This window comes from Pyrus communis, chromosome 13 (genome assembly GCF_963583255.1).
Source record: "Pyrus communis chromosome 13, drPyrComm1.1, whole genome shotgun sequence".
NCBI lineage: Eukaryota > Viridiplantae > Streptophyta > Magnoliopsida > Rosales > Rosaceae > Pyrus > Pyrus communis.
In genome coordinates, this window is record NC_084815.1 from 21,320,694 (window position 1) to 21,344,035 (window position 23,342).

Here is a 23,342-nt window from a genome sequence, read left to right on the forward strand (position 1 = left end):
TATTAGGTGGGAGTCCTAATTATTTGGTCTAAGGATGAATTTGGGATTGCTGTGTTTTTTTTTAAAAAGATTATTTATATTATGCTTTAAAAATAATTAGTTGTAAAATAAAGCATTTAGTGTTTGATAGATTGTTTTATTTTATAAATGATGTTGAGTATGGAAATCAATGTAAAAGCATCTGGTAAATTTTAATACAAATGTGATATAATTGTACACAATGATAAAATGGACATAATAATGGGGGCGATGGTAATAACAGTGGTGGCAGTAGTGATGGTGATGGAAAAGACAATTGCGAGGGTATGATGGTGGTGTCAACATTGGGGCATGGTTGGCGTACAAAGATAATAATGGTAGTAAAGGCGGCGGTGAAAATTGCGGTTGTGATTGTGGTAGTGGTGGTTGCAATGGTTATGGTGGTGACAATGGTGATGATGGTATGACAATGATGATGTAAAGTTAGTGGTTATAATGGTAGGGTTTCCTATTTAACTCCCTGCACTCTAGGGCGGAGTAATTTGGATCTCCAAATGATAACCCAAACTCTCAAGCAAGTGGGGGTCTCCAAATGATAACCCAAACTCACAAGCAAGGGGGTGAGGAAACTGGATTTGGATCCTCTCTTGATCCCAAGGAGATGATCCTCTTGACCAAACAGTGTAGATTGTTGGATTTTCATCTAACGGTTATAATTAATATTTTAAAAAGACATCTCCATTTATAATCGTTGAATAAAAATCTAACAGCCTATACTGTTTAGTTAGGAAGATTCTCTCCTTGGACGCAGGAGAGGATCCAAATCCGAGGAAACTCAATACATCCCTGGGTTCTCTATCTCGTTGCTTAGTCGTTGGGATGTAATTTGGAAGCCCGTGGAAACAGACCCAACCAACAAACCCACGTTCAAGTAATGAATTGACTAATAATATACATCCATGGACCATGGTCGTCAAAGTCGGCTGTGGTGTTGCCTTATCTGAATAGGATTTTATTCTGATGGTAAAGATTTTGGAGATCACTTTATCGTATTTGTTCATTCTAATAGTTAAAAATTATTTTGATCTTTTTTTTTTTAAATTAAACGTAAATATTACCTAATGAAAACTAAATCCATAGAATAATGAATGAATATAAAGAAGTGATTTCTAAAATCCTTACAAAAAGAATCTGAATGAGATATTCATCTGCCTTATCTCTTGTATGCTATGCTTTCAAACAGTCATGTCAAAACTCGTTGAGCAACTAGGTCAACGTTTTTTTCTCGTTCATTTTGGTCCTCACTTGCTCTAGATACAAGCTCTAAAGCATACAGTCACATTAATTTTCAAAATGAAAAACCAGAATGCTTGAGTTACTCTTAACTACATGAACTACAAAGTACAAGCATTCAACCAACATTCCAAATTGTAGTTCAAATTTGTCATTTTTTATTTTTTATAAAATAGCCAACATGAAAAAGGAAAATTGAACACAAGTTATCGTATAAATCCTCTTAATTAAAATACATAACTTGATAATATTACGTGACAATATCACAAAATTATAAAGATTCTTCCTCCCATTCAATTATATAAAAGTAACAATCTACATCATTTGCAAAAGAAGAAAGAAATTTAAAACTAGATTGAGAATAATGTTTCATATAAGTCCAAATGATTAAATAACGACTTGGTTTTAGTAGTAGCACCCTAATTCATAAAGTCTAAGATTCGGATCATTGAAATTTGATCCAACGGTTATAATGATTATAACTTTTAAAAGAATTCTCTATTTGTAGCCGTTAGATTAAATTTCAACGGTCCAGATTATGAAATTGGTGAATTAGATGGAAATGGATCCCAATCCACTTGTACAAAGATATGATAATCTTTCATTAAACAAAGTAACATAACAACTGTTAATCCACCCACAAACTTTCCCCCCCCCCCCCCCCCCCCCCCCCGCCGGCGACAATGGCATCTGTGCGGATGGGACCCTTCTCAGCCGTCGTCCGCCTTCTCCTCCTCCACCATCTCTTCCTCTCCCCCACCTCCGCTCTCGATTTCCTGTTCAACTCCTTCTCCAATATCACCAATGACACCGACCTTATTCTCATCAACGACGCCCGACTCGACGCCGCCGCCATCCGCCTCACAAACGACACCAACCAGTTCGCCGTCGGCCGCGTCTTCTACCCAACAAAAATTCCCATGAAGCCCACCTCCAACTCCACCTCCGTCACCTCCTTCTCCACCTCCTTCGTCTTCTCCGTTCTCCCGGATATTGCCTCGAGCCCGGGATTCGGCCTCTGCTTCGTCCTCTCTAACTCCACCTCGCCGCCCAACGCCCTCGCCAGCCAATACTTCGGTCTCTTCACCAACGCCACCGTCCCCTTCGTCGCCCCGTTGCTCGCCGTCGAGTTCGACACGGGTCAAAACCCGGAATTCAACGACCCAAATGGGAATCACATCGGAATCGACCTTAACAACATCGAGTCCGCCGTCACGACCCCCGCCGGGTACTACAACTCGACAGGCGGATTCGTCCCGATCCAAATGCGGACCGGGCAGAACGTCCGGGCCTGGATTGAATTTGACGGGACTAATCTCGAATTCAACGTCACCGTCGCCCCTGCCAATGTGTCCCGTCCTTCTGTGCCAACGCTTACTTACATAGACCCCAAGATTGCGAACTATGTATCGGCCGAGATGTTTGTCGGGTTTTCGGCTTCGAAAACGCAGTGGATTGAAGCCCAGAGAGTTTTAGCTTGGAGTTTTAGCAACACCGGAGTCGCCAGAGACATTAACACGACGAATCTGCCCGTTTTCCAGCTGGTTTCTCCGTCGTCTTCTCTATCGAGTGCGGCGATTGCCGGGATTTCAATCGGTTGTGTCGTTTTTGTGTTGATTTTAGCATCTGGGTTTTACTTGTACTGGCGGAAGAAAAGGATGGAAGGCGAAGAAACCGACGACGAGATCGAAGATTGGGAGCTGGAGTATTGGCCGCACAGATTCTCCAACGAGGAGCTGAGGGAGGCGACGGGAGGTTTTTCGAACGATCAGCTTCTGGGTTCCGGTGGATTCGGGAAGGTTTACAAGGGCACCTTATCAAACGGCACAGAAATCGCCGTCAAGTGCGTCAACCACGACTCGAAGCAGGGGCTGAGGGAGTTCATGGCGGAGATCGCCAGCATGGGGCGGCTGCAGCACAAGAACTTGGTGCAGATGCGGGGGTGGTGCCGGAAGGCCAACGAGCTGATGCTGGTGTATGATTACATGCCCAATGGGAGCCTCAATCGGTGGATTTTCGACAAGCCCAAGACGGTTTTGGATTGGGAGAGGCGGCGGCGCGTGCTGGCGGATGTGGCGGAGGGGTTGAATTACCTCCACCACGGGTGGGACCAGATGGTGATTCACAGGGACATTAAGTCGAGCAACATTTTGTTGGACGCGGAGATGAGAGGGCGGCTTGGGGATTTCGGGCTGGCTAAGCTCTACCAGCACGGGGAAGTGCCCCACACGACGCGTGTCGTCGGAACGTTCGGGTATTTGGCGCCGGAGCTGGCGACTGTGGCAGCGCCGACGGCGGCGAGTGATGTTTATAGTTTTGGGGTGGTGTTGTTGGAGGTGGCGTGTGGGAGGAAGCCAATTGAGATGGAGGCGGCGGAGGATGAGGTGGTGTTGGTTGATTGGGTGAGGAAGTTGTATTTTAGAGGGAGGGTGGGGGAGGCGGTGGACCCGAGAATAAACGGGGAGTATGAGGCGGCGGAGATGGAGATTGCCTTGAAGCTTGGGCTGGCTTGTTGCCATCCTGATCCACAGAGAAGGCCTAGCATGAGGGAAATTGTGGCGGTTTTGGTTGGTGAGGCCGCGTCCGCCACCGCACCCGCCCATTTGTTGTCTGAATTGGCAAGGGGTGATAGTAGCATTGGCGGCGGAGACGGCGGTAGTGATGATTTGTCCATGGAAGTGGCGCCACCCGAACTCCAGCAGCCTTTAGTGTGAATATGTTTTTTTTTTTTTTTTTACACCTTTCAATTACATTTTTTATATTATTTTTCAAGAAATTTAAAAAAAAATTGTGAGGCATACAACAATTTGATTTTGCATTTCAATCTGTGGATGAGGTTTGGTGTTTGTTGTAAAATGTTACGTTTCAATTTTTTTCACTTTGAAATTCAACGTTTTGACTTTCGGTTAGTCGATTTACACGTTATACCGTGGGAGATTTTGAAATGCTTTTCTACATTTAAATTTAAAGTTTTGACTTTCGCTCGATTTTGATTTATATTATGTGTCCGTATGGCCAATTACTAATTGCTGACAGTAATATAGAATAACGGAATTTATTCTCGACGTCGGTGACCATATCAAAGAGTGAAAAAAGATACACTATTTTACACTTTCGCTTTTTTCATTCTGCATCTTTAATTTTCTTTTGTGAAGAAACAAGGACTAAATATTAACTTAGACCTAGCTCACTCTCATCACAAAACCTAAATGATTCAAACACATGTGAGTCGGATAAATGTGCTCTTGAAGTCTCATGGGTCAAATTCATAAGGATTCAATTTGCAAAGGGTGCAAATTGCATTGAAAACTCATATTTTAAGTTATGTACCTCAAAACAAATTAAAAGCCCTCGTCTATGTTCGACTCACTGTTCTTACTTTTACCACGATAATCTTTCATGTAATCAAATTAGTACGAAAATATATATGTTTGCTAATTAAGATATTGGGGTACACTAAAATGATTTTTTTGCTTCTTCAACTTCCCCAAAAAGAAAATGAGTCAAGGCTACAATGGTTAAGGCATAAAACATAATCTCAGATGCAACTAGTGGGATCACCTTTGTCTAGCACATCAGATTTGCAACTTCCTCCAAATTCCATTAGAACCAAAATAAGAAGTTTTCAACATTTTATTGGGGTTTTTAACGCAGAGTTGGTGAAAGGCGTCTTTGAACAAATTGTAATTATGGTACAATTTAACAACTTCGGTTGAGATTTGTTTTTTGATTAACAAATGTAATTTTTTTTTTAATTCACATGTAAAACTTATATGCAAGAGTGGATTGAGTTTATTTGTTCTTTTGTTTTACAATTACACCGACTTGCAAAGCTATAGGGTGAAATTGAGGGAGCACCCATCTTCTGTTGGCATTCTGTTGCGACTTATTCTTTCATATTCTCACGTCCACACACCATCATTCCAATATCAGATCCACCCGTCTCATCTGAAAACTTTGCAAAGATATGTACTCATAACAAGAAAGTCGTTAAAGATGGAAAATACAGGTAGCGGGTACAAATCACAATTTGACATGAGTGCGTGAACGTCTTTTTGTGTTTTGAATGTCAGTTCAATATATGTGTCAGTATGTGATTTTCATGTAACAAGAGATGACTATTTAACCGTAATTGTAAAGAGTCAAGTTCGTTAAAGATTACAAGGGTAAAGTACCTTTATAGTTAGGCCTGCGTCCAAAATGGGTTTCATGTTGCTGAAGAGCTGCATCACTTGCTTGTATTGAACAATTTTTTCCAAGTCTTTCCCATGTTTTTGGAGGATAAGAAGAATCAATTTCTGTATCCTTCTCCATCTGCTACCAAAATGCTGCATGTTATTTTTACAATGAAAGAAGATAGGATAAGCCGATCTCTTTCGTTGCTTTGGAGGCCATTTTTTGAGAGGGAACAAAAATGTGATTGGAAATGGTAAGAAAGATCAGAAGCAGGATGGAGGAGATTCTGGCTATGGCAGCCATCCAAGCCGAGCTTTCGAGTCCACTGATTGAATAATTCAAGAACTTTGTACCAACCTGTACTGTTTTCACTTGCGAAAACTTGCTTGGTAGTTCTCTTACTGTTGTACCATACTGCTCTCGTGTCACAAATATTTACACTTTCAGACGGCACTTTTCAGCTGGCTGGTTGAAGATTAAGGTTGAGATTGAGTTTAATAGACAAATGTCTTGGGACTTCTCCACAACAGAATAAGTTGTATTGTTGGCAGAAATATATGTACGCTGACTGTTTTCAAACGAAGCAAGTTCTTGCAAGATGCTCAGAAATGGGGTTATCCCAATTCCTCCAGCAACAAGCATTAGGCTGTCATATCTGCACAAAGATCTCACATTCGTGTGAATCAAATTTTGTTTATAATTTGGTGATCAATGAGAAAGTTTTAAGAAAGTAAACTATCATGAAAAGTGAAATTTTTATGTACCTAGAGGAGTCCATGGAGACAAGTCCATAGGGGCCTTCTACTGCAATAGGTATGTACTTCAACCGATCGCTATACGTTTCTTGCCTAGTTTGGATCATATTTGAGAGAGAACTAGTCCAGGAACCTTCGGATTTGATTAAATCGACATTGTGTTCTCATCGACCCTAGAGCTGGAAATAATGCTGAATGAGTGCCATTGATATTTGGATATACTTGGTACCTTCACAAATATAACACTTGTTGGTGTATACTTGAGTCCTGCAAGTAATTACAAGTGAATGTTTCATATAATTACTCCAAACTTTTACGCAAATTTCTGGTTTCTGACCAGAGTTGAGAAATGTCTATAGCATTGGAGGGGAAGATCCGGACAAAAAGAATGCACTCGGGTTTAGATTGCATGATTCGAAGCAGCTTGTCGTGGCCAAGAAGAAAAATTCCTGGGAAAATTGCGTAGAAGTGGCGGTCTCCAGCATGAAACAAGACCAACACTAGGAAACCATGTATAGATGGTATGTGTAGTAAAATATCTCAAACTGTTTTCTCCTTATTTGAGGAAGTGATGTGATCCAAATTACTAGCCCTGTAACTCGACAAATCTCCCCGGCAAGTCATATCCGCCCGGTGTTCTGCCACTTCCATGTCTGTAGTTGAATGAATTACACCGAAAACATCAGTAAAACTAAACAGTGAAGCACCAAAAAGATCATAAAAGGGCCTAGGATTGAAGAATGTAAAAGCCACATCAGATAGTTTGACAAATTAAAATGCGTATGTACATGAGTGGTTCCACTACTAATAACACCAATTTATAACCCACCACAGGCAAGCACCAAAAAGATCATAAAAAGTTGGTGATAATAGTAGTGTTTGAAATAGTGGACTGCTGGACCTCTCTCTAAAACATTGACAAAATTTACATCTTCTTGTATATAGTGGCTGACCCCCCAAATGAACAAGGTGCTTGCACCATGGAAAGTGGCAAAAAATAGCATTGCAGTTCCGAGCCATGTATGATATTTGATTGAAGCTTCAAACTGGATGCCAAGAACCTGAAACAAGGCCAACCCTCTTACTATGGGGAAGAGAAGAAAAGCCAGACAAACTTCTGCTAGCAAACTGAATCGGGTTGCCACCTTTAAGTACTTGAGTTGCCATCTAACGAGGCACAATTGAAGCAAGAAACATGATGCAGTTCTTGTTGTGTCCAAAAATAGAAATTTTTCGGGTTTAAGAACTCACGAACTCAATGCTAGCGATTTAGAGGGCTTCAAGTTCTTGAAACAATTCAAGATTCGGGGGTAAAAATTCCATGTTAAGACCGTAAGACGAGGATGAACAAGAACACTGCTAGCATTTCTAGAGTGGATTAACACCAACAAGGGTGTTCACCACGATTGGATTTGAGAAACCAGCAATCCATCCCCTCCCTTTCTGTTATCCAAATTATGAACACAAAAGTAAAACTGTACAAGTTAAACTGGAATCTTGAGATCGACATGCATTTTAAACCTCCTTGTTGGCTCCTTAGGCTTCAAATTCAAGTAGAGAGATCCAGCAAAGCAATAGGAGGGAATGTATCCACAGCAACATTAAGACCTGCAAGAAAATTATTTAGCAACTGTTTATCTTTCTCCCGATTAAGAGGTTTGATTAGCAGAAAGCTAAACCCTATTATTTCAAGATAACCACGTACCCTTTTTCTCTTACCTTGTTTAATCTTTACGTAAGTAAGTTTGAAAATAGGATTTCTTATAGTTTGCTAGCTGTAAAGTTATTTCTTCGTCTCCCCATAACGTTCAACTTTTTATACACACATTCACGCTTTCTCCATTTCTCTTTTCAACTACTGAAGCAAAGAGATATTGTATGTCTACTGTCACATCCTGGCCCAGGGCGAATTACTTCCCGGACCCGCTTCACCACCGTAGCACGACTACTGTCACATCCCGGCCCGGGCCGAATTACTTCCCGGACCCGCTCCACCACCGTAGCACGACTATTGTCACATCCCGGCCCGGGCCGAATTACTTCCCGGACCCGCTCCATCACCGTAGCACGATATTGTCCGCTTTGGGCTTACCATTCCCTCACGGTTTTGTTTTTGGGAACTCATGAGCAACTTCACAGTGGGTCACCCATCATGGGATTGCTCTAGCCCCCTTCTCGCTTAACTTCAGAGTTCCTACGGAACACGAAGCTAGTGAGCTCTCAAAAGGCCTCGTGCTAGGTAGGGATGAGAATATACATTTAAGGATCACTCCCCTAGGTGATGTGGGATGTCACAATCCACCCCTCTTAAGGGCCCGACGTCCTTGTCGGCACACCACGGCCAAGGTTAGGCTCTGATACCAAATGTCACTTCCCGGGCCGGGATATGACATTTGGTATCAGAGCCTAACCCTGGCCATGGTGTGCCGACGAGGACGTCGGGCCCTTAAGGGGGGTGGATTATGACATCCCACATCACCTAGGGGAGTGATCCTTAAATGTATATTCCCATCCCTACCTAGCACGAGGCCTTTTGGGAGCTCACTAGCTTCGGGTTTCGTAGGAACTCCGAAGTTAAGTGAGAATGAGGCTAGAGCAATCCTATGATGAGTGACCCACTGGGAGGTTGCTCGTGAGTTCTCAAAAACAAAACCGTGAGGGAATGGTAAGTCCAAAGTGGACAATATCATGCTACGGTGGTGGAGCGGACCCGAGAAGTGATCCGCCCCGGGCCGGGATGTGACATCTACCAAATTCCGAAAATCAATAATATTTTACACAATTCTTTCGAACGGTTAATTGTTGTGCTATATCAAATTAGTCGGAGAGTTGAAGATAAAAAATTTAATCGTGCCAGTAATTCATCGTGTTCAATTTTCATGCTTTGCCATTCTTATCCACTTTATTACTTCTTTTGATGTAATCTGAATTATATTTTTTTTCATCTTCATCATGCACTTCTCTTTGGAAAGAAGCATGTTTGGCATTCAATCCACCATTTAAATGGGAAAGAGGAAGTTCCCCCCGTCACATGGTTAAAGCCATAGAGGTAAATGATTCTTTTTTCTTGGATCAAGTTTACCATGAGCCGTAGAGGTAAATAATTCTTTTTTCTTGGATCAAGTTTTTGGTACTTTACCTTGTGTCTAAGGAAGTTTTAACGAAAAGCTCACGGTACTGTTTATTTTAACGAAAAATTACATTTTTATACTAAAAACCAATCATGGTACTATTCACTTTACCCTTTATTTTGTCCTTATCATTAAAACTTTAAAGTTTTCAAGTTATTTCCATTAGTTTTCCTTATGTCCTAATGGCTTTTGTTGCTGTTTGTTTGTGTTAACTAATATTTTTGAATCCCTGGTAGTATTTTTATATTCTTTTGGAAAGAGATAACCGTTATTTCATCCTGTTTTTTTTTTTTTTTCTCAATTAAATCCATGCTTTGTTAATTGTTAGCTTTTCTTTGCTCACTAAAATAAGCCATGCTGCTGGTTTTGTGATAATATTACCATCTTTATTTCATCTTCTTTTCTTTCATTACACTTTGACTTCGTGTTACTTTTTACAATTGGTCCTTACTTGACTGAGCCATAGTAAATTGTCATAATTCACCTATATACACTCTCGATTTTGATGATTACTCAAATGAAATTTGTGATTAATTTTATTGAATCGTTTTTATTTAATGTAATCTGTAATTTTTTAAAAATATGCAGGGGGAGTTGAAAGTCAAGAGGAGGGGGTAAGCACATGTTAAGTTTTTGTATCTCAATCTGATCGTTTGATTTCAAATGCTGATTGTCTTTCTCTTTTCCTTTTCCGTTTGTTTATAAAGAATCAAACTGTTTCAGTTGCTAACAGTGTGGATCAAATTGTGGTAAAAAGGTCCTCTGCTTATATGATGATTTAATATATGAACAATTTAGATCTTCCGTTAATTGACATTTCAATTGAATTTTACTTTCATATAATTTGCTTCGCATAATGTAAAAACTATTTTAATGGTTTCAATAGGATGATATAGAACAACTATATTCATTTTCTTGACCTTTTTTTTTTTTTTTTGTTTTGCAGCTCATGAAATACTTTTCTCGAGCCTTGGACCAATAAGAGAGTGAAACACAGAAGTTCTATATTACATGTTAGTTTTAATCCGTCACTAAAAATCTTCATCTTTTTTAAAAAAAAAGGGAATAAACTTTATTAAGATAAAGAGGACTGAACAATAACATGAAAAGCCAAGAATGAACAGTCGAATACAGAGTTGATTCCCGTGCTACCACCCAACAAATTCAAGTGTTGAAATTTCATTTATTGTTCTTCGGGGAGGTAAAGCTGCTATCTTTCTATACAATATGTTGGATTTTTTATTTGCGGTTTCTTTTTTTTTTCTTTTTTTTCTCTGTTGGAAATATTGGTATTTCTGTTAGTTGTTGATGGGTAGCTTGAATTTTGTTCAAGTCGTAGTAATTTCCGTACAAGTTTACATTTTTGTGTGGAATTGGTGCAACTTTTGCTGTTTGTGTGGTGTTATTTTTATTGGTTGCTGGCTGAAACTTGGTTCCTTTGATTTTGTTATGGTGAAATTGTTTCCCTCTCTTTGCTTGATAAAATCATGTGTTTTGGATTATGGTGCTTATTTTGGTTCTTCTCTATGATTGTTGGTGATATAACATTATAGGCTTTAGGTAGCAGGTTATGTATTCTTAAAGATAACTGAGTACATCCTAATAGCTGCATCACCTAATCATTGGAGACTTCTTTTCCTTTGATCGGAAAAATCACTGGAGAGTAGTATTTCCTGTTGAAATTAACTTTGGAATGTAGTGCTTCTCTGCATTTGTAATAGGTGAAAACTAACGAGTGCCAAGTACGTGCCGACGAATTTATTATGTTAAAAGCTTAAAATTTTTCATTCCAGCCTAATTGAATTTTCTTCTATTTTGAATTCGATATAAATGCATTAAGACCACTCCAGTTTCATGTGTTTCGTCTATATTATGATTATTATTATGACTTTCTACATGATTTAGCTATCTTCTAATTTCTTGCTTTTAAATTTAATATACTTTCTTAACAAATTTAAGTTACATGTTGGTAGCCCCATTGACATTTATATTCCATTTGCCTTCTCCATAACAGGCCTTGGACATTGGTAAAGAACAAATGGTTGATTTGCTGAGGAAGTATGAATAACGAGAACTAAAGACATGAGCCTCAGAGTGTTGTAATATATTGTACAAACATGTATCTTTTGTTTTTTTATTGATCATAAAGATGTTAATATATTTTGATATAGAAGTAAATATATTTTAATATATTTTATATGTTTAACATGGTTTTAGATCCGCGACATCGCACGGGCTAAGTTGCTTGATTTTTTGATTCCACCAATTATTATAAAAAGATTTCTTGTTTAGCCCACCACCTTCTCAACTAAATTTGGAAAGTGGATTCCACACTACTCTTTTATCTTTCAATATTCTCCTTAATTATGTCCGTTAGATTCTTCTCTTAATTGTTCAATTTAATGCTAGTCACTCCCCTTGATGGATGAAATCTATTGATATTTTATCAAATATTCCAACTAGCCAACTACTTATGTGAAATGTCACTCAAATATTCCAAATCTCCCTAAGGATATACAATATTCTCAATCCTGAAAAAATGAATTGCCACGACGAAATCACCAACTGATCATTTTTTACAAAATTATATATATATATATATATGTACATATTCTTCCATGATGCAAGTTTCTTATTCCCACATCACTGTCTTTTATACATTATTTTCTTTGGAGTGAATATGGATATTCTATCTGTTTTATATGTTATAAATTTAATTTATTTTTAGCAGGAGGACGAGAGTCGACCTTTGACTCGAGAGTAGGATTAAAGTAAAATCTCCATCGATCGAGCTAGAAGCTGTCATGTGGCCACTTTAATTTTCTCGACATGACTTTATATTTTAAACCCCCCATTATTCTTGGTTCACTTTCATGGACATGGATCCTCTCCGGATCCAATTGTTCTAATATTAGGGATCCATCAATTTGGACAGGTGAAATTTGATTCAAAGGTTAAATTTATTATAACTTTTATAACCGTTGGATCAAATTTCAACGGTCCAGATTGATAGATCTCTAAGATTAGGACAATTGGATCCGGAAAGAATCCATGTCCCACTTTCATGTACCATCAACTCGAAGTGGTCGTTATCTAATAATTCCTCCACCAACCATATGGTATAGGTTTCTCCAAAAAACCATATGGTATATAAGTTATTATTCAAGTTGTATATGATATCCAAAGCATATCATCCTGCATGTATGTGCTCATGATTAGTGCAGGGTTATCAAGCAGATAAGAGCTTGTTTGGATGTGTTTTTGAAATGACTGAAAGCGTTTTTGGTGAAAATGTTTTTAGAACCAATCGTTAGTAAAGATGCAAGTAAATCCTGAAAAAAAAAACACTTAAAGTACTTCATGGAAGAAGCACATAACTGGTGCTTCTTTCAGAAAACACTTAAAGTGTTTTTGAAATCTAAAAATATTTTCTCTAAATGCGCTTTCAATCATTTGAAAAGCACATTCAAACAAGCCATAACTAAATGAAAAATCGTGGTGGTTGTCTAAAAGAAAATGATGACGATAGAGCACGACATGCACTATATCTTCAAGACTAAGTCAATAAAAACTTTATATATTTAAAGACGAATATTAAACGTATTATTATATTTAGTTATAACGAATGTATCTTTCGTTTTGCATTTGAATTTGAATTTCACTTTTTCATATTTAAATTTAAATTTAAATATCGTTTGTAAAAGAAATAAAAAAGTTCATAGGATAGCCACAACTTCCCCTATGTCCTTGGTGAGGGTTAAGATCGTCCATGGGAAGTGAAAGAGACCTTGATGCCTGTGAAAGGAGACCACATGGCATGTCAAATTGGACCTCAAGAGTCATCAATGACAACATTGAACATTTTATAACGAATGTCAACACATGTCTAAAATAAGACTTGTGTCAACTATCCCATTTTATTTACTATAAATTTACCACTATCTATAAATATTTATCACGTCATTCGTAGAGCAATTTTAAAAAGTACGAAATTCTTGTATTATTATCTCACTTAATTTGACACTAATCAAGCCCAACCAGTGAGAGTAAACCTAATCAGGAAGGCTACCAAAATTTTCTACTTCATTTTCAATTGTAGAGTGAGATGAGCAATTTTTGTGAATGTGTTCTCTCTCTCTCTCTCTCTCTCTCTAAAACCTTTCCTCCTCTCTGCCTTCAATAAAAAAAAAAGAAAAAAAATCCTCCTAGCTGCTGCTACTCCTTGCTCCTGCTTGGGGTTGGTAGCAGCCTGAGTCCCATATCTTTCTAGCTTTCCTTCCCTCTTTCTCTTCCTTCTCCATCCTCTACATATTCCCTCCCTCCCTTTTTTTCCCATCTTCCCCCTCCTTCCTTCTACCCATCCATCTCCACTCTTTGCATCTTCCCTCTCCCCCTCATTTCCTTCATCCTTACTACACCTTTCCGCGCAATAAGTTTATTTTTTATTTTTAATTTATGCACTTTTTTCTCTTTTGGTGTTGGTTTTGACTTCCCTTGAGTTTTGTTCTTTGAACGTTGTCTCAATTCCCATGAGCTAGTCTCAGATCTAAACCTTCATGGCCCTCTCATGCTCCGATGATACTGTTTGTCGCACGTCCTCTACTACTAGCCTTTGTTACTTGGCCCGTGTACTTCTCTTTGGGTGTTTGGTGGCTGTTAAAGCGCTTTTAGCACTATTGGGTAGGATTATAGGAACACTCACTGCGCGGGTGGCTTGATCACCCCCATTTTCCTTTGATCATGTTGTTCCGTTGGTTTGTTCTCTTGGTGGTGGTGGTGGCATTGCAATGGAGGCACATCTGGTGGCTACTGGTTTTCATTCCAGTCTTAGGGGTTTTATTGTTGTTGTTCAGCTGGCTACTTTTGGGCCTATCTACTGTATTTTCTTATTTGCTATTGGGCTTGTATTTAGGTGGTGGGCTACCTTTTCCTTGTACTTGCCTTTTTATATAATGGAAGTGTTTTAGTTTGACCAAAAAAAAAAAAAAAAGAGTGAGATGAGCAGTTTGGTGATGAAGTTTTAAAAGTAGCCAAGCCAAGCCTAGGTAATTGACCTAACTATTTTGGATAAACTGTCGTTTGACCTCTTAAACTATTGTACCAGTTGAAATTGACCTTTAAACTCTTTTTCTAGTAAATTAAACCTGAACTATTTGAAATCAGACAATTAACCCCTCACTGTCAGATTCAATGAAATTTTATCAATTTGCCATCAAATATGGCATGAGTTTACCTTCAAGAGTGAATCACGTGCTAGTATTTGACGACAAAGTAGATGAAATTTTATCGAATCTGACGGTGAGAGGTTAATTGACTAATTTCAAATAGTTCAGGGAGTTAATTTACCAGAAAAATACTTCAAGGCGTCAACTTCAACTGGGATAGTAGTTAAGGTGGTCAAACGACATTTTACTCTAACTATTTTATATTTTCTTGTATCAAAGGGTTTATTGACTTCTTTTTTTTAAGTACATCGATATTTTTACACTAAGGAGAGGGGAAGTTCGGCTAAGCCACACTATGAACAACCTAATGTAGTATCGAATTCGTCATCCATGAGATTCGAACCTAAGACCTCTCACTACTTAAAAAAAAACTTCTATTTCTTGCATCCAAAGTTCATGATTTTGTGCCACTTAGTACTACGGTTTAGTGGTATTCCTCTTCACTTGTAAGTGAGAGTTCTTATGTTCGATTCTCAACAAAGGTGAATTGGACCACATTATTACTAGCTTATAGTAAGACTTACCCACTCTCCCACCCTCTTAGTGTAGATAATATCGTTTGTTCAAAAAACAAATTTATGGTTTTGAAATTACAATAAAGATTGGTCTTACTTAGGAAATCCCAATGTAAGCTTATTTAAATCCCTCCTAGCACCATAAGAACAAACTCCATTTGTTGCTGCAGCTGTAATTTTCTGGTGTGTATTTAAACTTATAAATAATCGTTTTCAAAATAACTTCTAGCTTCCAAGTTCTGATTCATCAAGGACTTAATATTGCTAAACTAATGTTGTCAAAACCTTGGTGTGGCATCCTATGACTAGAAAAGGTGTAAATCATTATAAATTTATTAAAATTCATTTGTAATGCGGCTAATGGTAACTGTATACGTCATTTAAAGTCGCTTAATTCGTTTAAGTGAAAACCATATATATATATATATATATATATATATATATATATATATATTCTCTTTATTTAAGTAGATGTTATATGAATGACATTCAGTGATCATATTGCTAACGCATTCCCTTTACAGGAAAACTGACTCATTTAATCGGGTTGCATCTCTCCCCTCCCAAGACGTGTCTAACAATTTTGGGCATATTTAAATCTTTTTTATTGTTTAAGAAACTAACTAGTTAGCGTTTGAGCGCTAATATAAATTTTACAGCTAAAACCAAGTAAATAATAATAATCATGTTAGACAGTTACAACCTGTGGCGGTTCATAGCATTTTTAACCGAGTAATATATTTTTGTAGCATATATAAGGTTGAAGGGGTCTGATATTTTATATAAATCACATTCAATTTTTGCACCAGATCTGTTTGTATGCATGCAAATGTGTGCGAAAAGGCATGTATCCAGACGAAGAGTCGTGAAAACGTAGGCATGTTGAACAATCTGCAACAATTTCCTAACCTCTATGGCACCAGCTTTCTGTGTTGTTCTAGTAAAAGATCAAACTCTGCAAGTACTTTATTTGCTTTGCCTATCAAATTCATCTCTTTTTTCAAACATGATCCACACACTACACAAAGAGGTGAAAATTTGTGACCTAAACACAACACAGATAAAAGACCAACATAATTAACATTGTTCGTTTAATATTATACTAATAAAAATTTAACTCTTCTCAAATTTTTATGATGAATGGTGTGAGTTTTTGTAATATTATATTACTATTTTATATTATTTCATGTTTTGATAAACTTATCATTTTGTGTGTTGATTAGCCTTTGAGTTAACACGAACACGACATAACATGAACAAGTCAACTAAAAGAGGAGGCATTGCCACATAGAATGTACCCTGTTCCCCAAATGCAAGGTCGATCAATACCAAACCTAGAATCTATGGAGGAGAAAAAGAAACCGAAAAAGTTTGATTTCTTTTGCACCAAAAGGCACCTAAGCAAAAGGGATGATGCTATATCCCTTGACAAAATAGAACCTCCCCTTTTGTTCCCTTTTCTTTTGGTGCTTTGATAGCAACGACTCTTTCACTATAAAACTGCCATGTTTCTTTCATCCAATCTTGTTATTTTCGCTTCCTATCAATCTCCATATTTTCAATTTTGTGCTCACTGTACTTCTGGTCATGTACGCCTCGATGGAAGACGAAGATTATGTTCTAGTGGAAGCCAAGGATTTTTACTAGACTTAAATTAAAGCAGGTGCGTTGTCACCGGAGATTGTGGAGAATCTGGAGATACAAGAAGAGGATAGCAAGAGTACTAGTGTCACAGAAAGTACTAGCAAAGATGTAGTCCTTAACGATGTTTATGTTGCAGTTGGCAAAGATGACACAGATGTCCTGAACTGGACGCTTGACAATGCTGCTTCCCCTGGTAGTACTCGGGTTTTTCTTGTCCACTTCTTCCCTCCGATCAGCCACATCCCGGTAAACTAGTTCACCTGTTCATGTTTTTCTTGTCCATGTCTGCCTATCAGTGTACTGTATTTATGGGATTCTGATCAAACACTTCATGCATTCATCAAATATCTTTTTTTGGATTCGGATCAGTGATTAGGGTTTAGACTTTTCTTTAACATCTGCAATTGTTTTTCCTGATCACCAATCCTAAGCTATATCTCGTACTTTCCTGTCATAAAATATTGATAGCTGGAAGGTTAACAAAGAGCCAATTAAATGAAGATCAAGTGCGATTATAAGTTAATGAAGAGAGTAACAAGAGGAGTAACCTCTTGCAGAAATACGTGAACTTGTGCAATGATGCTAAGGTGTGGATTATACTCCCCTGCGTTGTTTATGCTTCCAAACAGCAAGATTCCATAGAATTGGTGATGATGAAATTTTATGCTTTCAATGTGACTGCAGGTAACGGTGGAGACAATGCTCCTTGAGAGCAATTGCACAGCAAAACTATTTCTTCATCTTATTCCTGTTCTTAGCATTACTCACCTTGTCATAAGAATAAAAAGACAATGAAGGTGCGTAGTAGCATATGCCAGTTATTTCATTTCCCCGACAAATTTTAGAGATAAAGTAAAACCTGAGTACTGCATTTCTCATAAAGATGAGACATGTGGGAATCATGTCTATTAGTAGGTGTCACTTATATGAGAGATACGATCAACAATGTGTTCAGTAGATATATTACATCCAAAGTAGAGTGAATTAGGTGTTCAATTAATGGGGTTAAACTATGTTGTGTAGGCAAGCGAGAAAACAATTGTCGTTAGGAGAATTTGTTAAGAACAATGCACCGGACTTTTGTGAGATTAGCATCGTTCATGAAGGCAACAAGGTGGAGGTCAATCAGCAAGTAAATGGTCCAACAACGCCGGAAAATATTGATCGCTTTGAAAGAAGCCTTCTTTTTTCATGCTTTCCAGGCAAGTATAATTTAGAAATGAATCTCTTTCTCTCACTTCTGTATATATACAGGCTATATATTGCCATCACGTTTTGCAGTACTAATCTTTGAAATGAATCTCTCTCGCTCACTCTACTTTTTTGGATAGATAGTGCACGGGAAGGCCAAGATTTCTTAAGCATCAACTGCAAAAGTTGTGACAGAGATGAAACAAACTTGGCTATGCATTACGGATCATATGGGACGGCCACATACTCAAATTAATGACATATAAACTGGGCAACTTGAAAGCTGGCAAGCTGAAGATGCATTACTCCCAGTCCAGTTAATTAACATGTCGAAGTTTATATTGGTAACTGAAGTGAAACAGTACTTTATGCGAAAAGAAGGGAGTCTAAATAATTCTAACAAACTTCACAGGCTCTATTTGTAGATATTTATCATCAGAACAACCATTTTCTCCTTAATTTCCATACAACTTTGTTCATAAACTCATATAAATAGTCCAGGCCTGTGTTCTCTTACTTCTGAAAATGTCGTGTTACAATGTTGAATGACTTCTAGTTGCTTGGATCCTTAAAGCACTAACAAAAAATAAAAGAAATGGCAAGTAGCTAAACCCGGCATGGCAACAAGCCATGGATTAAGCCAAAATTTAACATTAGCAACTCTCCATTGAAGATGGTCTAAATTATCCAAATTTGCAATTCTAACATTCATTTAAACCTCCTCAAATGGTAAGGATGTTTTAAACATTAGAGCTAGAAGATTTTATTTCCTAATGTTTATACTTAAAAAAAGGTTGAACAAATAATTTTTAACCTTGCTGAACAAACACCCAGATAGAGAAAAAAATACGCCTATCCTATTCCTTGTTTTTTTTTTTTTTTTTTTTTTTTTTTTTTTTCAGGTAGACCAAATTTTTGACTCCATGTCTTCTGATTTTCTGCTCTAGTAAGTGGAAAAAAAATTCTCTCCAACCTAAAGATGTCATAGTGTCTTTTTTCAAAGCGTCTACTGACATACTGGAATCCACCACTCTAACCAGGCTTATGTGACTTATCTTTTCAGTATGCTTGCCGATTTGGGCCAACCATTAGAGATGATTTTTTTTAAGGCTTAATTTAAGCCTTATGCCAATTATTGGAGATCAACTTAGAATTTGAAATTAACGCAAATAAGTGATGGAGGATCTTAATCCTATAGTTTTTAGTTGCCTCCAATATTTTATTTACAAACTAAAAATAAAGTAAAATCTCGAGTCCTCATTACAATATTTTTGAGCATTGAATCAAATAACGTCGTCTTTGTCATCAAACACCCTATATTCTACGAGATGAAAGGTTGGGTTTAATCTAAACTTGGTATTTAGATTATAAAGGAATTCCATATTATGTAATATGTATAAAGAGTAATCATGACATATATGATTGGGTAGGAAGTGAAACTGATATGAAATACTAACTACCTACCAATTCAAAACAAATATTTTATGACTCGTTACAACTTATTCTCATGAAATAAAATGCATTATTTGTCCATTGTTCAAAAGGAAAAAATCATAATCCTTACCTGAGTTCAAATTTAGAATAATCTCTTGCGTAAGATTAAAAATAAATTCTATTATTTGACCTTAAGTCAAGGAAATTATTATCGGCATTTCAAAAATCTCATTTTGCACTCTAAACTTTCTATAATTAGAAAGAAAAATACATTTGTGAGAAGTGTAGATTGAGATTTTTGGAATGTTAATAACAGTTTCCTAAGTCGATATACTAATTTTCTTGTTAGTACAATACTCTTGTCATCATTGCTAGTGCTTAGGAAATGTCATTTCATTTGTAGCTTAATTTTTTGAGTGCATTTTTGCTCTTTACCCTATTATGTACTATCTGATTAGTTTATATTTTGAAATTTGTGCAATAAATAGATTCAATCAAACTTATCTAATGGTGAACATCATCATCATTTAAGGGTGATGCGTAAAAATATTTCTTAATTTTTGACTGTTTTATCGTTTGAAATTGAAAATGAATAATCTATACAGTGATAAAGGTGATTGCCATACATCATTTAATTTTAAAAAAAATAATAATAATACTAGAAAAAAGTGTAGTGATCAATACATTCATGTGGAGATACCCTGACCACCTGTTTACTAATCTCATCGCTAATAGGATACCCTGACCAAGACCACCGAGGACCGTACCACTTCTAGTGAGATCTACAGCTACCATGAGCCAAGCAAGGTGGAGCCGCCATATATTGGGCTAGTTAAGTCGGCACTGTCACAAATTCGGTTGAGAAGAGCAATTCGTTTATGGAAACAAAAGTCGTAGAGCGTAGAGGTGGATTCAAGTAAATGACCTACCAACAAATACAATTCCAAACCAAAACCACGATCAAGTCTCAAATCAAGTTTCATCTTGCAAGGAGGTCAGATGAACCCAACACCGATTGAACCTTCTTTGCACTGCAGATCCGAAATCCTTGTATGAACCCCAACCTGCCACCATCCCTCATCAGATCCTTATGTAGCATCGACAACAATGAGGCGTGGGGTGGTGGAGAGGAAGGGGTGCGGTGGTTGTGATAAAAGTAACGGTAAAAGAAGTAGACGAGTGGGGAAGAGAGGAGGACTAGTGGGAGGGAAGAAATCAGGAAAGAAGACGCTGAAAGCTGAGAAGAGAGGGGCGGAGGCAGAGGTGAAGGCATGGGTGGGAGGGAAAGTTGGGGTGGTGGGAGGGAAAGGGGATGAATGGAAGAACGATTTTAGAAGGGAGAGAGTGGTTGCCGCCGCACCAAGCTGAAGAACGGACCGACAACCGTTGTCAAATTTGGGTTGTTGGGATATGGGTTGTACTAGGGTTTCTCTAGCAATTGCGTTGTTATGAAAGATCAGCGAACCAAAAGAGTCCAAGTTCAAACCATTGTGATGCCCTGACGCAATATTGAAATTTCATTAGAAGTGATGCCATGTGTTTCAAACCAGAAGTCACATTGCATTTGAATTGAGGAGCAAATCCATTGGATACAAATTATACGCACATTGGTTGTTGGTTGTTCATTGTTTAAAGGAAGAGATGAAATATAATAAACCTTTCCATTTATACATTATATAGTTGATATGAAAGAAGTTGAAATGACACAATTTGCAGAACAAATGTGAATTAATCTCATATGCATATATATATATATATATATATATGTATGTATGTATATTTACAAGTATCATGAAATATTGATTCCATCTTTACCGTCCAAAAACAATGATATATGGTGAATTCAAAGTTCAATCACCCATACTTACTTTCAAGATGTTTGTTAGCTCAGAATATCTTGAATTGGAATTACAGTTTAGTCTCTGTTTTGCTGCGACACGTTCAGTTTCTTGCTGGGTCAAGATCTTTGCCGGATCCTCCAATTACATTCGTTTATCGTACATCGTGCGGTCAGAAATTATTGTAAATTTTTTATTTAAAATTGAATATAAACAATACATGATAAAAACTAGTTGCACGATGTAAGATGAACAGATGTGGTTGGAGAATCCCCGGGATCCTCACAAAGAGGATTCGACGAGGATCTTCTCTCAGGTTTGACATGCAAGCAGCATCCTTTTTAAGCCTAATATGCAAGCTTTCTCTTTCCTTCAATGCTTTGTTTGAGGGGATTATATTCACAGGAAAGGAATCCTCTCCGGATTCCTTACTCCTAATCCACCAAATCAGGGAATCTGTGTCATTGCATTTGATCCAATGGGTACAAACATGGGTCTACTTTAAAAGTTATAATAACTTTAGATGTTGGATCAAATTTCAATAACACAAATCTCTTGATTTGGTGGATTAGGAGGAAGGGATTTGGAAATGATCTCTTTCCATATTCACTAACAAGGAAATTTGGTGTAGCCGTGTTTTTGACACACTGAAATATTTATTTTTAAATAACGACTGAGACAATAACCATGTCAATCCTTACACTTTACTAATCGTAACCAAAGAGGCCAAACAAACATGACAGTTGCGATAAGTATTTTTTTTAACAAACGATATTATTTCTACTAAAGGGGAGGGGTGGGCTTAGCCTCACAATGAGTTAGAATAATGTGGTTCAAATTCACCTTTGTCGAGAATCGAACTTAAGGCATTCTCTCTTTCTCTTTCTCTAAACCTTCTCTGTTTCCTCCTTCTTCTTTTGCAATCTCTATGTTCTTTTTTCTACATATTGCTTAACATGGTATCATCGCCGAATAAGCTTCGTTGCAAGCTTTTTCAATCCTTAGTTCTTTGCTTCTGCTACATATTTCTTTCTTCTACAATCTTTCTGTGATTTCTTTTCTGAATTTCTGGCTTGTGATTCTTACCCATTTATGTCTTATGTTTTATGCAAGTTCTTACACACCAAGTGTTTGTTTTAAGTTCTCTGAGAAAACTGATCAACATGGTTACCGCGAGTCAATTGCAGATCTTACATTCACCGATCACGGGGTTAATTTCATCCATTTCAACTTCAGTTTCACTCAAGTTGGATGAGACCAACTACCTTCAATGGCACTTTTCAGATGCAATTGATGCTTGAAGGTCACAGAATTATGAGGTTTGTTGATGGCACAAATATGTGTCCTTCCCAATTTCCATCTACCTATTATGGAGATTCTACAGTAACGACTGGTGTCTCATCTTCAAGAATTGAGACAGATGAATACAAGGTCTGGAAAATGCATGATATGGCACTTATGCATCTCATTACTGCAACCCTATCCCCTTCTGCAATTTCTTGTGCTATTGGTAGCACAAGTGCAAGGAATTTATGGGTTAGGCTCCAAGAACAATTCTCTATTGTGAGTAGGGCTGCAATTTTTCAAATGAAATCAAATCTTTATACCATCAAGAAAGGCACTGATTATGTGACTCAGTACTTGCAAAAAATCAAGGAAGCAAGAGATTTTCTTGCTGCTGCTGGAGTCACATTTGCAGATGAGGATATTATTATTATTCTTGCTCTTAATGGCTTGCCATCCGAGTATAACACCTTTAGATGTGTGATCCGTGGCAGAGAATTATTTGTCTCAAAGATTTTCGATCCCAATTGCTTGCAGAGGAAGCTTTTGTTAAAAACAATTCATCAATACCATTCCTCTCTTCTATGGTGGCACATGATCAAAGACAGGGTTCCAAATATTCAATAACTGCCAATTAAGGTCATGGATCATCTGCATCAAATGGCTCTACACAAAGTCTGGGTTTTCAAGGCAATGGTCATTATAGTTTCTATGCCAGTCCTTGATGCAATGGAGGCAATGGACACAATCAATCCTTTAACTCAAAATCAAGGGGTACATGCAAATTTCAATATAATCACGGCCAAAGGTATTCTAATCCTAAAAGTGTTGTACATGAATTCACTTCCCAGTTTAACAATGGGGCTTCTTATTCTAT

The 23,342-nt window shown here is 37.5% G+C and overlaps 2 protein-coding genes and 1 pseudogene across 2 annotated transcripts; 2 read left to right on the plus strand and 1 right to left on the minus strand.

The window, feature by feature from the left end:
- The first annotated feature begins 1,944 nt into the window (after positions 1 to 1,944).
- LOC137713506 (L-type lectin-domain containing receptor kinase S.1-like) lies at positions 1,945 to 4,127 on the plus strand. Its single transcript, XM_068452808.1, has one exon. It carries the CDS (start codon positions 1,956 to 1,958, stop codon positions 3,984 to 3,986), a length of 2,031 nt encoding a protein of 676 aa, XP_068308909.1. The 5' UTR covers positions 1,945 to 1,955; the 3' UTR covers positions 3,987 to 4,127.
- A 1,486-nt stretch (positions 4,128 to 5,613) lies between these two features.
- LOC137712347 (ferric reduction oxidase 8, mitochondrial-like) lies at positions 5,614 to 20,138 on the minus strand (annotated as a pseudogene).
- A 2,357-nt stretch (positions 20,139 to 22,495) lies between these two features.
- LOC137712348 (uncharacterized) lies at positions 22,496 to 23,092 on the plus strand. Its single transcript, XM_068451443.1, has one exon. The coding sequence runs from the start codon at positions 22,496 to 22,498 to the stop codon at positions 23,090 to 23,092; it is 597 nt and encodes a 198-aa protein (XP_068307544.1).
- Positions 23,093 to 23,342: the final 250 nt, after the last annotated feature.